This window comes from Barbatula barbatula (assembly GCF_947034865.1).
Source record: "Barbatula barbatula genome assembly, chromosome: 5".
Classification (NCBI taxonomy): Eukaryota; Metazoa; Chordata; class Actinopteri; order Cypriniformes; family Nemacheilidae; genus Barbatula; species Barbatula barbatula.
Genome location: NC_136769.1, coordinates 11359354 through 11376330, shown reverse-complemented (window position 1 = coordinate 11376330; position 16977 = coordinate 11359354). Strand labels below are relative to the sequence as shown.

At 40.0% G+C, this 16977-nt stretch overlaps 1 protein-coding gene across 1 annotated transcript in view; it reads right to left on the bottom strand.

The window, feature by feature from the left end:
* Nucleotides 1-1460: 1460 nt before the first annotated feature.
* Nucleotides 1461-16977, bottom strand: part of cacna1ia (calcium voltage-gated channel subunit alpha1 Ia) — a gene marked incomplete at its 3' end in the record, with an annotated part of 74312 nt that continues 58795 nt past the window's right edge. Inside the window, exons 30-35 of the mRNA XM_079455702.1 lie at nucleotides 15416-15793; nucleotides 6367-6513; nucleotides 5621-5758; nucleotides 3641-3809; nucleotides 3299-3534; nucleotides 1461-2087 (exon numbers count right to left, since the gene is read on the bottom strand). Coding sequence (XP_079311828.1) covers nucleotides 1461-2087; nucleotides 3299-3534; nucleotides 3641-3809; nucleotides 5621-5758; nucleotides 6367-6513; nucleotides 15416-15793 — 1695 coding nt within the window. The remainder of the gene's footprint in view (nucleotides 2088-3298; nucleotides 3535-3640; nucleotides 3810-5620; nucleotides 5759-6366; nucleotides 6514-15415; nucleotides 15794-16977) is intronic.

Below are 16977 nucleotides of genomic sequence, written 5' to 3'. Positions count from 1 at the left end.
AGCAGGCTAAACTAAGAATTTATCATATTTTGTCATACCTACATTTAAAACAAAAAAGCTGCATTTTCACATGAATACATGGAATAAAGATCAAACAAGTGCATTTTTTCAGGAGGAGGTGGAATAATAATAAGAGGTGCCCTACTGAAGTTCTGTAACCATGCTAAAGAATATTTCTGCATAAATAATTGAGTCTGCTGCAAATCCAATTAACCTAGTTACTGTATGTCGAAATGAAAGCTAAATGTCACTGTTGTACTCATCTGACATGCCATCCAAGGAACAAAATACAGTAGAAGCTCCAGGGTTCTTGAAGAAACATTAAATCCCATGGCCTGTTCACCATCCGTTGTCTGGCAGTTTTCACAACATCCAAGAGTTTGATGTAATCCACAGTCTAAAATCCATGTTTTTTCATTTTTTTTCAATCCTTTGGTCCTCACATCCAAGCATACAAAAAGTCCCCTCCACAGAACCAAAATTATAAAAATGGAAGCCACTTGCAGGGAGAAAAGTCACACGTTTTGGGGTTGTGGAGAGGACTGTTTTTTAATCCAGAGCATAACAATAAAAAAATATCTGAGTAAAAACCTTTCTGCTCCCATCCAGCATTGACATCTTCATGTGGTATTTTTTAAATTGGTTGTCTTTGTAGAGACTCCATCATGCAGTGACCTGTCCAGTGTCCATATTTTCCCTTCCTAATGGAAAAGGTTTTGCATTGCATTTGCCCTTTAATTAAATTAACAAATAATAAAAACAAACCAATAAATAAATAATCAAATAAATAACCAAAACAATAAATAAATAGACACACACACACACACACACACACGCACACACAGAAAGACAGCATGCAACAGACACAACAATAAACTGGAACGCCTTCCTCTCAACTACATTCAGACAAACTGACATAAACGGAAAAAAATTGTTTACTGAAAGAGTTAATGTCCTTGAATCATTGTCAATTTAACTGAATCTTATCATAAAGCCAGTCATGCCCTGTATTACAGAAGAAACCTTCTTTACTACAGTGTGTTTATCGTTGGTTGCTCTCTTGCTCTTTCTCTCTATATGTTTATATAAAGTTCATAGATTTACCACCAACCACATAATTCCTCACAGGATTCAGCTTTGCTTGCACTGTTTGTTGTCTCCCTGACATGATCACTCGTGTCGTGCAGACATCTGTGTGAACAATCCCCTCTGTGTCTAGTGATGCACTGAGGGACCAAACCCTTTTCTCTCAAATGCACAGAATTTCCCTCCAACCAGTGACTCTGTCGGACACTTAGTGAAACCAGTCCAAGCTAATACAAAATGGTAACAGGTCACAAATGAAAACAGTGAGCTAGAGAGATTTTTTTTAGATGGAATGCCAGGAGTCAATCCGCTCTCTGAAAAAAGCAGAGAGATCAGGCAGCTGGCCTTAGAAATAACTATCACTAGGTAAAGTTTCATCTATTTTTGCTGGAGCCTACGATTGTTATTTGGCTTGTACTTTCCCCATCCTTGCCCTGGGTTGTTTCCGACTGACTCTCTCTTCCCCCTTCCTTCTGCTCTTTCCAGTGTCCGCTGAGATTACCCTTTGGCTCTTTAGCAAAAACTTGCCTGCCCTCCACTTCTTGGGATGTGACAGTCCCCTGGTCTAAGCTGCCAGTGCTGTTGCACTTTTTCACAGACGTAGACACTAGAGAGCTCGGCAGAAGCAACGACGTGAGCGAGAAGCTGCTCAGGGTCTCCGAGAGCTGCTGGCTGTCGCAAGTCTGGTTGGAGCTGCACCGTACCATCCCTGTATCGTCGTCGGATGGATCTACAGAGCCTTGCCTAGTGTTGGTTCCACAGCTGCTCTTGCTACGCTGGTGCCCCCTGGTGGTGTGGAGGTTCTGGGCAGCTGGTGGGCTTGGTCTCAGGGTCTCTGTGGAGATGTTGGTGTACTCGTCAAGAGGCGTGTCTAGTAGGGGAAGGGTGAGCTCAGGGTTCTGTTGGGCAGATACAATGAAACTGAGCCCTTCTTCCATGGTGGTGGGGAGGCTGCCCTCTGAGCTGCCCGTAGCCAGAGAGGAGTCGCTGTGAGATGGATACTGAGGGCAAAGAGTTTTAAGCAAAAAATTAATAGTGAAAGGCAAAAGGGTGACACAAAATTAGATGAGGATTTTTAAACTAGGGTATGTCGATCCCCAAGGGGCTTCAACAGCAAGGTAAGATGTAAGGAAAGGCAGAGGAAAGGAAAACTGACTTCAAAATGCAATTAAAAAATGAAAACTAGGGATGTCTATGTACATATATATATATATAGACACTAGAGACTATATATATATTGTATTGCATATCGCAATACAAAAAACCTAAGCAATGGTTTTAGAGGTACAGATAACAAATGATTGATTAATGATAACAATTAAGTCATTGTTTTGCAATATGGCATCTGTTTAATCTTATTGTTTGAGCTGTCAACATATGTGACCTGCGATAACTTGCATACTGTTCTGTGGGTTTTATTTTGTGCATTACCTACATTAACATAAAGTTATAATGGTTCAGCCTTCTTAATTGATTTCTTGCTTGAGAATTTTTGTTAAATTTCTGTTTTATTTTTAAGTGACAAGTCTATTACATTTGTATACATTTTTCTAACCTTGTATTTTTAAACAAAACCACTTTTTTTATCAAAATTGTTAACGTTTTGAAAATAAACATTTATTTAAAATCCCAGTGAAAAGGAAGTTGCAATCGTTTTGACTTCCATATTTTGAAGCATTCCGAGTGAAATGGAATTTTGAATTGAAATGGAACTGGCAGCAGACTCACAGTTGAAGGGGAGGAGTTAATGGATGCTCCACCCAAGCCCTCTAACATACGTAATTTTATGGCTGGAATATACTACAACACTTCTGAAAAATGTGAACAAATTTTTAAAAAACTAGAGATTTTTAAAATAAACTATTAGGTTACGTTTCGCATTGAAATTATATTTTTTATTAATATCGTTACATTTTATTTTCTGTGTTTTATTTCATGAAACTTTGCAAATTGTATATCCATTTAACAAAAGCAATATGCCCTTAAAGTCTTGGTTTACAGTGATTGTATAAGAGTGATACTTTGCGTTGTGCCTAACATCGTCTCTTATTAATATAAAATCAATGTAAAACAAGGCTTCTTGGGGCTGGTTTCTTCAATAAATCTCTACATAAAATCTGCATACATAAAAATGTATTGTTGTCTCATATTTAGCACTCATTTAGAAGGGGCTAAACTAATGCATAAGCTGTACATTTGTGTAAGCTCATACTTGTGTGGTGAGCAGTCTGGTATTGGCTCCAGGAGAGCGCAGAGAAGCCCATGAGGCTGGTGAAGTTAGCCGAAACCCTCTTGGTTTGTGTCCCAGTCTGCCCCTGGGAGGAGCAGGGAGGGCGGCGGCTGCCGGGTGGAAGAATTCAGCAGGGAGACGAATAGGACTGTTAGAGCTGCTCAAACCTCCTGAGACTCCTGCACACTCTCGATTACTACTGCTACAGGGAACTCCACCTTCACAGGGAGACAGCGGAACAACGTTACAGTCGATGAATAAGTGTGTTTACTTCACAGAATAAGTCATTCATTTTTTTCCAGTGGTGTGATAGTGCCACATTACCAATGCTGTGACGAGCAGGTGTGTTGTGACATTGACGCGGACTTTGAAAACCAGCTCCCATCGCCTCTTCCTCTTCCCCGGAGCTGTAAACTCGACAGGGTCTTTGCAACCTGCTCTGACCTTTCCCTCCTGGTTCTTCTAAGGTCAGACACTCATCGCAGCTCTTTTCCTGAGAAGAAAAATGAATATGTTAGCACTTACAGGATGCTGGAGAACCTCATTTGGGCTCCGCTACAACAGTAATAGAGATCAAGGGACAATTTGACTTCTGGTGGATCAACGGAGAAATCTGCAGCACATATTTTAAATAGCTGGAGATGTTGAAAGTCTTCAGAAGAATTAGGCTGGTCGACAAACAAAGCTGCTTGCCCTCCCTTTCGAGGAAGTACAAACCCCATGAGGCCGTAAGATGTAGCGTAAGTGCTTACATACAGTATTTTTTTTATTTCTGTTAATGAGGGTATGATTGTAGTCATTCTCACTGTTTAGAAATCATTAAAGGCTCAATGGTGTGGGATCGAAGAGATTACAACACTAGATCAAAACATCCGATGTAAACATTTTAAGAGACAGATTTTTTTTCAATATGTGAACATACACAGCAAGATTAAATAAACTATTTTTCAATTCGACAACCACTTTAAGGTCTGTCAGGCTAAACATTTTTCTCCTGTAAAGAAACAAAATGTAAACATAAACATAAGTAAACATATGTATTGCATAAAATAGCTACCAGATTAAGGTGTTTACATGCTGTGCAAAATCAAGAAAATAATCTATGTGTACTGATCATTTATAATCTTTCCCCAAACAACACAGTTCAAATCAATTACATGACCTTCATTGTCAGGTTATTGAAAAGTGGATTGCCTGTGATCGACTGAATAACTTAAATTATTGAATTCAGATAGTTTAATCAAAGCTTTAAGTGATAGTTCACCTTAAAATGAAAGTTATGTAATTATTTACTCACCCTCTTGACATTTCAAAGCAGTATGACCTTTCTTCCGCAAAACACCAAAGATTTTAAAGAAAGTTTAAGCAGTACCAATTCACTTCTATTTTATGAACACAAAACCAATGCAAGTGAATGGGTGGCAGTTAACAACATTCTTCAACATATTTTGTTTGTGTTCTGCCGAAAAAAAGAAAGTCATACAGGTTTGAAATGACACGAGGGTGAGTAAATAATAACAGCATGTTAACATTTTCTTCTCTATCATAATCTCGCTTAAAAAGCACAGGTTACTGTTGCCGCCCGCATATGTTCAAAGCTATACTCCTGGCCTACAAGACCACCACTGGGTCTGCACCATCGTATCTTCACTCGCTAATGCAGCTATGTTCCTGCCAGATCACTGCGGTCTGCAAAGGAACGACTAGTGGTACCATCCCAAAAAGGAAAAAAGTCACTCTCCCGTACCTTCTTTGGATCTGTTCCACATTGGAGGAATGATCTACCTGCTGCTACAAGATCAGCAGATTCGGTTGCCATCTTTAAAAAACGCATCTCTTCCGTCAACACGTCGCTGATTGATTTAACCTAATTCTTTTCCCTTTCAACTTATAAAAAAACATACTAACCTCACTATTCTTAGTGTATACTGTGCTAGGCTTTAATGGACTAGTTTTGATGCGCTTATGTATTTTGTTGCCTATTTCATCTGTAAGTCGCTGTAAGCGTCTGCTAAATGACTAAATGTAAATGTACACGCTGTACTAAACTTTACATGTAAAAAATCGTATCCGTCAGATCAAATTATAAATCAGGATCATAAGCTTACCATTCCAAATCATGTTAATAAGGAAGATCCCTGATTTATCTCAATAACTGATTTAATTTTACGGATTGTAGCTTTAAGAGGATAAAACATATTAACATCTCAAATCATGAGTGTGAACAGTAATATAATTACATCAGATCTGTAGGGGTGGATTACTTAGAAACAGACACGATCATATTTATTAGACAAAGTTCACCTTGCTCTCCTTTGCAGCCATCTGGTACATGCACTGTTCATCCAGACTGAGATCATCAGGCAGCGCTGGAGAAGATGACTTATCTGAGAGCTGCTCTGACCTTAAAGACGCCTGCTCCAGTTCAGCCATATGGATCTGCTGTGGGTCACAATCAAACACAATTAAAATCAGAGAAAATCCGTCCATAGCATTTCCATTCCTGCCTTGTTTTGAAATGTCGCTTTCAATTGCTATTTATTGTTGACAAGGTGAGGATGTCTTTCCAAATAGAAGAGGAAAAAATTTGTGTAATTCAAGCTGAGGGAGACGTTAAGAGTCACATGGAGTGGGACGGACTCCTGAGAATCAGAGATGGATGATGGGCAGAGACAGGGAGAGGAAAACAGACTGATAGGCTGACAGTCAGGCACAATGGCGGTTTGACAGGTGTTGAGGTTACTGCTTGAATTACTCCCAACTGCCCTTGTCCTGTCTGTCACCATGATGAGTACAACAGGAGATTGTGTGTGTAAATCAATGTTTTTTTCACACCCAGTGATGTGCTGTAGTGCAATAATAGATTAGCGGATATAGTAGAATTGTCTAAATTAATGTTTTATTATAGCTAATGACATTATTTGGAAAGCAAATGGAGACCCAAGCTTAAATTCACAAACTGTGCTCAGATGTGTCAAGATACCAAAGACCTCATATCATATTAATTGAATATGGATCTGATTTAATTAAGCTCCAGTGTAAGGCAGTACCTCCTGCGGATGAGTCCTACAGTCTTTGCAGATGGGTGGAGAGGAATAATGATGGAAGACTGAGCCAGAGAGGTTGTCAATCATCAGCATCTCTCCTTCAAATGAGTCTTTGATGAGTAGAGAGACACTGTCCAGCCACAGGTTCTCCTAGGACACAAACACATATTATCAGACTTCACATCACTGAATTATTACCAATAACTCTCTAGGACCATTGATTGGGGGACAGCTGAGACCTTGGCTTCAGGCGGAGACGAACTGCGGCCCATTAACTTATATAAAATTTATATATTTCTCTTTTACATAGTGTTCACAGAAATGGAATGTAGTGAATGTAGGGTCAGGATCTTGTTCAATGTCACAAATACTCAAACCTGTTTGAGTACAAACCTAGACAGTTTGCCCGACTTGCATGAAATTTGTTATGCAGCATTTAGAGACACTGCAGACAAAAATGTATTAGTATATTTTTGATAGGCCAATCATTTCTCGTATAGCGCATCTACGAATGTGACCACGAGCACGCAAAATTGGATTTGATGCTGTATCTTCGCCAAACATTTGTGTATCGCAACGGCAAATCTCTAAGAAACTTAGTATGGTTCATCGAGGTCATGTTCTGAGAGGACCTGTGAAGTTATAGGCCAATGCCCCTAGTGTCATGATCCTGTCCTTCTTGTCAGTAGTTTCCTAGCTCTGTGGGCAGGTTCGTCACAGTATCATGCCTTTTGTGTTTGTTATGTTTTGTGTGGAGACATGTTGCATTTGTTTTGACTTTGCGCCATGGGTCCTCCGGTCCCGTCTCTTAGCCCCGCCCTCTTGTTCTCCGCTCATGTTGGACTACCTTGTTCCTGTTTGCCGTTTGATTTGTACATATTATTTATAGTATCCTGGACCTTCATTGTTTCGCCCCCTTGAGGGAAGTTTTCTGTTTAAGTCTTGTTTTAGTTTGTTGTTTTCCCCATCGTGGGTCAATTGTTTAATTAAATTCTGTTTTATTTTCAACTGCTGGCTGCGTTTGGGTTCTGCTTTCCACAGATCCTGACACCTAGTCATCGGACATCTCCAAAATATTGGGCTTTACTCAGTAATTGCTGCATGCAGCTATATTAATTTATATTTTAATTGTAATAAATAAACTATTTGTTTAATTTTGTTGTTCATTTTATAAAAAAAACAATTTGTTGAAGGAGACTGTACTTTGGTTGCATTTAAAGAAACCTTATGATACATTGACATCTAGTGGTTGAGCTTGGTATCGGAGTCTAAATTCAAAATACTGGAGAGGCAAGTTTAGCAAAGAAATGGTTCTTCTCGGTTTCTTTTGCCAACGAACACGCGCATGTGCAGTAACGTTGTTCATGTTGTTGCTTTGAAACTGTCTATACACACGCACACTCCATTACATACTTCTTCGTGACTGCGTTCTGTCCACAATTACATTACACAAGTTTGTTTCACAAACTTACTGCCCATTGGCCCATTGGGACAACATACCTGTTATGCCCGATTACCAATACAGCCCTGACCAATCACACTCCGTAAATGCTAAACTTTGACACACTCCCTAAACACACTGTAGCCGTTAGTAGAGAAGTAGCAGAATTATTTATAGGTATAAAGTTCATAGAAACCACCTCAAAAGTTATAAAAAGAGTTGGGCTTTAAGCTCCCTCAACACGATAACAAAAAACTTCAGACAGCATCCATCAACGTCTAGCCTACCATACCTCATAAATGGCACGTCGCTCAACGTTAATATCAAGATAATGTTGTGTATAAATGATTCCAGACCAAATCAGATTTCCAAGTAGGACTAAAGATCTGACCGTGGCCTTTCCGTGAGAGCTTAGCATTCAATTTACTCCACAGGGCAATAGAAGCAGCAGTCAACTAAAGGATCAATCTAACCCAATCAGAAGTGCTGTAATCTAATGACAAACATTTATTTTCTCAGGTAATTGTACGTTTTGCATCAACTCCAGCTCATTACGAGAGTCAAAAGCTTTGATTTACCTCAAATAAACAATTATGTGGCAACGGCTAATTAGAGCTAGATGAAAATTGATCACACATTATGTAGGATATAATTCTCAGTGTACACGGCTATTAGCACACAAACTTTTACATAAAACAGAAGTCTTCACTGTGTGGGGCCTGTGATCGTCCAAACAGCGTGGCAAAGTCCCAACGTTCACCTCGGCAACACTAATGAGAGTAAGACTGTAATACTAGAGATTTGTAGCCCTATTCCAACTCACAAGCTGCTATTATCCACTGAAGATTAGCACCTAGTGGTGCACAGTGTTAAGAGATCACACACACATCTGTAGTTAAAGGTACGGTAGAGAGTTTTAAGTAACCAATTTATGTTTCCGGCCATGACCCACAGAGATAATGGGCCGCTCGGGTCCCTGCTACGGGCACTGTGGTCACAGGCTGCAGTGGAAGAACAATCATTGTCATTATGTTTCTGAGAGACACCTCTATGGTTGTTATGGGTTTGCCGGCACATGCACGGCTCATAAACCATAGCAGACACAAGGAGCAGGAGATTGGTGTATAATTGGCAGGGATGGATTTTTAATGACACTTTGGCACACCAGAGACCCGGCTCATCAGAATCGCAGCATACAGGCACTTTAGAGCTCTTAAAAATCACAGGTGGAATTTTACCTGGCTCTTCACAGTCCTGAAGCGTACACACAAGGTAGCGTACACATGCAGGGGTTGTCTTTTAATGAGAGTTCTGTCACCCTCCCAGGGGCGGATCGTTCGCCCATAGGGCGAACAAGCGTGAACTTGCAGAAGAGCAGCGTTTCTCTGCCGGTCTTGCACTTTTGAGAAGGTTGTGCTGTACGAATGGATGAAAGACACAGAGAGCATCTCTCTGCGGTCCTGTCTTTCTCATTCTCTATGTCTGCCTGTCTCTTTCTCCTCTGCTGACTCTGGCTGCGGTTTTGCACAGTGCTGATCATGTGCAATAATGATGTGTCGTTGGGGAGCGTGCTGTACCGAATCAGTACACATGCTGTTTCCTCTCAGAACCAGACACCGGGGCTCATTCAGTAACCAAATGTATACACTTTAAGAGATATATTAAAATCACTTTCACTTTTACATAATTTTCAGAATTTATGATGAAGTATTTTTGAAATAGAAAATACAATAATGCAGCCTATTATCTGTGTTTATTTTGTTTGCAATTGGTTCTGACAATAGCAAATATATCATATATATAGTAAATATCATTATTGAAAAATGTATGTGCATATCCACCTGTTTTATGTGAGAAATTTCCTGTCCACACAAAAAAACCTTATAATTCATTAATTATTAAAATTCCGGTCTGATACCGGAAAACAGACAATAATTATTAATCATAAAAAGTAAAAAAAAACATAGAAATCAGAAAGAAAGAAAGTAAAACTTTATGACTTCAATATAATAAAACGTTTTTCTACAGTAAAAAAGACAGACAAGCTCTGTTATGTAAAGTATCTTTTGAAGATACTGTAAATACTCAGATACATACAAAGTACTTGACAGCGCCATCTGACTCAGACAATCACCTTACTTTATCTGGCCATGACACACAGCGTGAGCAGAAGCTCAAGTGCTTTGAGGATGAGAAGAGCTGTTCAGCAGAAATGCAGCAGTCAATGTGTCATGGTGCAGGGCACAAGGCACAATCCAGAAGACACGTTTTAAGTGGGAGGTGACTTCCCACCGCATTTAAAATATGTGCATTATTAAATACACACTGAACAGTGGTTGAACCCGTGATCCAAACCCCTCTCACAATTCGCCTTTATATTTTATCGAGCAAGTAACTGTATGCCTGTATAGCCAGAGCTGATCTTTTGCCAAAGAGGAACAGTGCAAAATAACTTAAATTGCCACTACAATACTAATAAATCATCTTCATATTTAACGCAATTATTTAGCAGCATCAGAGAAGGGGTTATGTTGATAATCTAACAGATTGCCATTCCTGCTCTTATAGAAATTCATGCAACCGTCACCTGCATCATGCTTCTGCGATATGTTATTTTCATCAGCCTTCATTTGTTACAGCCTCAAAATATTAATGTAACGAGGTCCATTATTGGTTTCTTGGGATTTGATTTATATAAACAAATAAATGACATAAACCAAAACAAAATAAATCAACAAAGCAGGGTGAGCTTCTGTGACACAAGTGAAGCCATGAGATATGGAGTTCTCCTGAATAATTGACACTACACATACCTCAACTACATAATATGTGTTACTGTATTTCCTACAGAAATACATAAAAACCATAGTGAAAGAAGTGCTTGCTTTTACAAGGCTGTAAAAATAATGCTACATAATGAGAACAATGCCTCAGTTTTGCTTTGTTTGCACTGTAGGCACAACTTTGATTTATGTTCACTGAATCTATACCTTGTCAACAGCAGACAGGTGTGACACATCATCATTTAAGGGCCAACAGGGTTTATACTAGGTGATGAAATTATGTTTTCTACATTTCACCATGAAATGTGGTTTAGTCTAATTAGACAGGCCGCATGATTCTGGATGATAGTATGAAGGGGGTAAATAGGTGTTGGAATGAAACTATCTGTCTGTCTGTCATTAAGTACTGTAACTGTTCACTGAGAGCAAACCTTGTTCCTGGAGGTACACAACCCAACACATAATAATCAAACACACCTGATTAAATTTCTCAGCCCGTTAGAGTACTCCAAGCTGAAATGGCTGTGTCAGATCAAAATAAATCTAAATATAGTGAATTTGCGTTCCTTCAGGGACAGTGATGTAAACACCGCACTGAGAGACAACAATCTCACTTACAGTAAATGACTGCAAAAAATAATCTTCAATAATGACAGATGTGCATTACTCCTGTCTCTTTATACTTCTGTTCCCTATCAAAAGCTACTCTCGATGATGCGTTTCAAAACACTATGGGAACATTCTTTTCATCAGATCGGGCGGAAGACCTGGCTTCCCCTGCTCCTGCGGAGTTTGAGAGCACCTCCTCACGATATCAAAGTGTACGAAGAAGTACTGGGGATGGTGAATCAAGCAGTCAAGAGGCTAAATCTCGACTGGCCGCAGGAGCAAAAGTTCACCAAGCGTTCGAGACTGGATGACAGATCTCTGTCAGATGGCCAGGGGGAGGGGCATCAGCGACGCCCTCTACTCTTTTTTGGTGACCTCCATAACAAGTTACTCGTGCCCTTTGTGCCCTTGACATCGATTTATTTGAATATCGTGGACACAGATGCCCCACATGGAGGAGACGTTGGTCTCTCCCCTGGGACCCTCAGGGGACCCCTGTGCTATCTTCGCCGCCAATGGCATTTCAGGGGCCCCACAAATCGTTACGTTTCCGGTTATCTCCTGCTTCCATTCAGGACACCGGACATCTAAAGCCCCGCAACAAGACGAAGTGTTAAAATCAATGAGAAAATGACTGCGTAGAGACTACTGCCAAATATCTCTCCTTATGTAGAAAGGACTGTAGGCACAGTCTTCAGGATTCAGTTTGCATATCGTCCTCCGCATTTCAACGGCATGGTCTCCACTTCCGTGAAACCGGAACGAGCGCATTAGTTGACACAGGAACGGCAAACTCTGTTGGAAAAATAGAACGTGTTCCCCTGTCAGACAGAGAGGCAGGCTATTATAGTCAGTATTTTCTGGTTCCCAAAAAAGGAGGGGGGTTGCGTCCGATTTTCTTTGGGAAAACATTGGTTAGTTGCCCGCTTCATTCGTGGAGCAAAGCTGTTGACCGCCCACTAGACCGACAGTTCCTTCATGGGACTTACCTATAGTGATCGATTGTCTGGTTGACAACCCATTCGAGCAAATGGAGTCAGCAACGGTCAGGTTTCTGACCATAAAGATGTTTGACGGTGGTTCTTGAGGCCTTCCGCCGTTCACAACACCAGAGAAGGAAATGCTTCACTTACTGTGTCCAGTACGTGCTCTTCAGAACAACGCACTGCACCAGCCAGTTGTGTAATTCGGAGCCGCTTTTTATATGCTTTGGGGGCTGCAACCATGTTTAAATGTTTTAGTCTGCTGACTTGGCTTCAGCTTGAAGTCAAACTATTTTTTTTCCATTACTGTTCTGCTGACAGTCATGCACATCTCTTTCCTCTTTCTCTCTGTCTCTCATTGTCTCCTTCCCCTCTCTGATTCTTTCCCCCAAGCCTGCAGTTAGTGATAAGGACTAAGCTCATTGCATGGAAAATCACTATTTACTCTATGATGTTGTTTGTACTTTTGTGTGAGTCTTTGTCACGTTCTATTGAATATTTTCAACAGGTAAGGGACATCACTTCCTGTAGGCAAAAAACTGTCCTGTTGGATCACAATATTCAAAAGCATCTACTAGCATCATCATTGGGGTTACTGTAGCCCAAAGGATTTCACCTGCACAAGCTCAGCCAAAATGTTAACAGGAAAACATGAAGCATGAGGGTGCCATAACGGACTTTGAGTGTTTGATGCCTGATTTATACTACATATATACACTATTTCATAAACTGTTGTTGGATTTAAAATTGCAGTTTTTTACAGTGTAGCTTTCCCTGATGAGGTCAAGTAAATGTTTTGTGTCACTGATATACTAAACTTTCAATGTCAAAATATCAGATTTTCACTACATGGTTTCACGATTACCCAAAAAATTCACGATTAGTATATTATTGTGATATCTATTGAAATGTTTTATATATATAAATAAAGCGTATAGAGTCAAAATTGATGTTCTGTGTTTCTTTTTTGTTTATCAAATAAATCTCACTCAAAATACGAGTTTAGGGAGGTGGAGCGAGAGGCAGCTTGTTACTATGGTGGACCTTAAAGCAAAACAGATGCTCATAATTTACATTATTATATGTGGAGAGTAAGCATGATATAGATAATTATTGCTATTGTCAATAGAGGTATATTGAAACACCCATACACTTTAGTGCAACTTTTATTTCACGAAATAAAAAAGCATTTTTGACGTACAACATTCAGTATAGCACTATTAATTGTACAAACCTTTAAAGACGTACAGTACAACGACACCTTCAAGTTAAGGGCCAAATTAACTAAAAGCTTACTGCAGCGCAAAAGTATATTTTGGAGTAAAAAATACTGTTGAAATTTCCAAAAGACACTAAAACACTTCCAAAATTAGCGCTGAAAAGGCCGGGACTGACCTTATTGCATATGCATTTGTAGGAGTTTTCCTCTACTGATGCAAACGTTATGGTTGGAGAGTATTTAAATGAATCACGCAATGCGATTTACTAATGTTTGTGCCTGTCATTGTATGGTATTTGTAGATTTATTTATCACCCCAAAAAAAGAGTCTTCAACTCTGCGCTTATTTGCGCTGCTCTTAGTAGATTGCGTAGGTCATTATGGGAATGAGATATGCAAATATTCAAATAAAGCTATAAGTCAAATTGTGACATGTTGTGAGAAATTTCCACTCTCATCTGTGCTCCTTTAATTTGCGCTAATGCGCTACATTGCCCTGTTTAGTAAATCTTCCCCCAAGTATTTTCTGTGGAGCACACCTTCTCTATTCCATATTCAACAACAGTTGGCAAAGCTTGAGATCAATTTGTGACTTCCACTTATTGGGAAATTCTACATTTATAGCAGCACTTAGAAGTTTAGATAAGGAAATACAGCGATTGTAAAAAAATACTAATTCTGGCTAAGTATCGTCACAAGGCAATGTAAAGGTACACCTGAACAAATAAGAATGTACAAATCACATACACTCACAATCAGATGCATAAACACATGCGGCTTCACTACTGAAGTCATGTACTTAACATAAATTCAAACCTTCAATTACAGTATAGCATTCCATTGCTCTGTCTCTCCCTGTCCTCCTACTCGCTTCCCTCTTCTCTCAGCAGTTATATAATCTGCTGCAGAAGCTAAAATTGGACAGGTAAAGACAATTATAGCTCCACAATAGCTGCCTGACGGTGAGTCATCATTGCGTGTGTGAGAGTGCACGTCTATACCAGTGCACCACAATATTTGTCACTATTCTGTTTTTAGCAGATCTATCTGTGAACACAGCAGGTACTGCCTCCTGATTCGCGTTGATAGATCTGATTCACTAGTTAATCATTTGATCCTGAACTTAATTACAAAAAACGGTGATTAATTGTACCTCAGTGTTTACATGTCTCAGAGCGTCGGAGACTGACACAATCGTGTTGCCATGACGGCAGGACCCAAGCTGGGGCGAGTCCCGAGGCTCTCTAATGAAAACGTCTCATTCTGCGCCTTTTCTTCCCCCTCATTATGCCTCTCCTGCCCTTTTTAGCAGACCCAAATCATACTCTGACTTCACGAGCAAAGGGCAATAAAAATTTTCTATGCTTGAAGAAAAATAATTTGTTAGAAAACGCTACACTTGTTCACACTGTCCAGCAGATATCTACTTATTTATTCATCCATATGACAATTTAATCATGAATTAATTCCTCCATCAACCATGCATTCATCGTTCAATCATCAATCCATATATCCATTATTCATGTGACCATCCATCCATTCAAACTAACCTAATCTTAATCAATCCTCTCTCCGTCTTTCCATCCATCATTGAATCAATAATCTCATCTCTCTCCCAAACAGCAATGTGAACATCCATCCATCCTTTGTCCTTCAGATCATAAATTCAATCCATTCTATAAATTCATTCAAGTTAAGAAGTGTTAAAGGTGTTGTTGACACAAAAATTTTAATTCTTTCATCATCATTTTACCCTTATATCATTCCAAACCTGTATGACATTTTTTTTCTGCTAAACACAGAGGTTGGAAACCAAACCTCATTGCGTTGACTTCCATTGTATAGACACAAAACCACTGAGACATTCCTCAAAATATCTTATTGTATCATATACAGGTTTTAAATGACATGGGGAGAATAAATAATGCATTTTTTGGTAGGGGGGGGTGCATTCCTCCATTAACAATTTGACATTTAATCCGTCCCTCAATCCGTGCCAGTGCTGAATGTGTCCTACCTGGGCTGGGGAGTAGAGTTTCCTGGCACTGTTGAGTTCACAGGCCCCCGTGTGTGTGTTTGGGGAGTGAGGTGGAATAGCAGAGCTTGGCCCAGCTGCCTGAAGCCCCCCTCCACTCCTCTCTCCCCCTCCTCCACCCGACCCTCCAATGCAGCAGAGCGTTCCCTGGGCCAGCTCCAGTTCAATCTCCGCATCCATCTCAGCCTCTTCCTGGGCTTCTTTGTTTGAGTCATCCAGGTGTTTCATCAACACTGCCACGACCACATTGATGAGAACAAACTGAGCCGTCAGTACAAAGCTCACAAAGTACAGTGGAGAGATGAACTGCAGGCTGGGATTGCAGGTGTATTCGCCAGGCGGGCATTCGCGAAGAGTGTCCTGCAAGAGTCGGGAGAGAAAGAGGGAGATGGATAAGATAACTATATTTACTTGATAAGGTGCGAGAAATGTTACATGTTAAAATACGTTCTCCAACTACTCATAGCTGCTTGAACTAGGAACGGCTAGCAAACAAACAGCACGCAGGACTGAGGAATTAAAGGGATAGTTCACCAAAAATTTCAATTCTGTAATAATTTCCTCACCCTGTTGTCATTTCAAACCTGTATGGCTGTCTTTACTCTGTAGTAGACAAATTATATTTTGAAGAATGTTGGTTATGGCACCATTTTGTGTCCAGACAATAGAAGTAAATGGGTACTGCTGTTGTTCGGTTACCAACATTCTTCAAAATATCTTCTTTTGTGTCTTGCAGAAGAAAGCTTGTCAAGAATGACAAGAGGGTGAGTATGTGATGATACAATTTTCATTTTGGGGTGAACTATCCCTCTTAATCATTAAAGCAATCATTAAACTACAAACGTTTACTACGTGCTCTACCTCCTAGATGGGGCTAGCAACCTGTACAGTACTCAGAGTAAGAGATGACTTCACCCTCCTCCTTATATCATGTGCGGTTTGATTAGCATACGCACTGCCGTTTCAAACAATAAGAAAAAAATCCCAGCATTCCACTTTCGTTCTAAATTATTCTGATGCAATATCAAAACTCTTTTTATTCACTCCAAAGCTACAGTGCCTGAGTGGCAGATGGTTGCAAGCTCTTTCAGTAATTTTGCTTGGTCACTCATGCGTACGGCCCGGGCAAACATTTGGTGGCTCTCTGCAGGTACGCAGGAGCTCAGGTTGTAATTTACAACTTTGATTACGGTGCTACCTTCATGCTTCCATCACCTATAAACCTCATTAGGTGTAAGTGTCTAAACGGGGAACTTGTCACCCTCCATCAAAAACACCCTTTGGTGTTTGTGGGGGATGTTCTGCATCAATTTCACACCGATATGTTCTCATTTATTCAGGAGCCCATTATCACTGTGCTGAATGTGCTGAGCTGGCAACTTTTCGAGCATATAGATATCATATAAAAGCCCGACTGGAGAGAAAATGTAAAACTAGGCAGATTCTCTTCATATAGGCTGATAAAAACTCAGTGCTTATAGACTTATTATAGATTTGCATTAAAGATGAGAAAGAGGTGGGGAAACGACAGATGATCAAAGAAG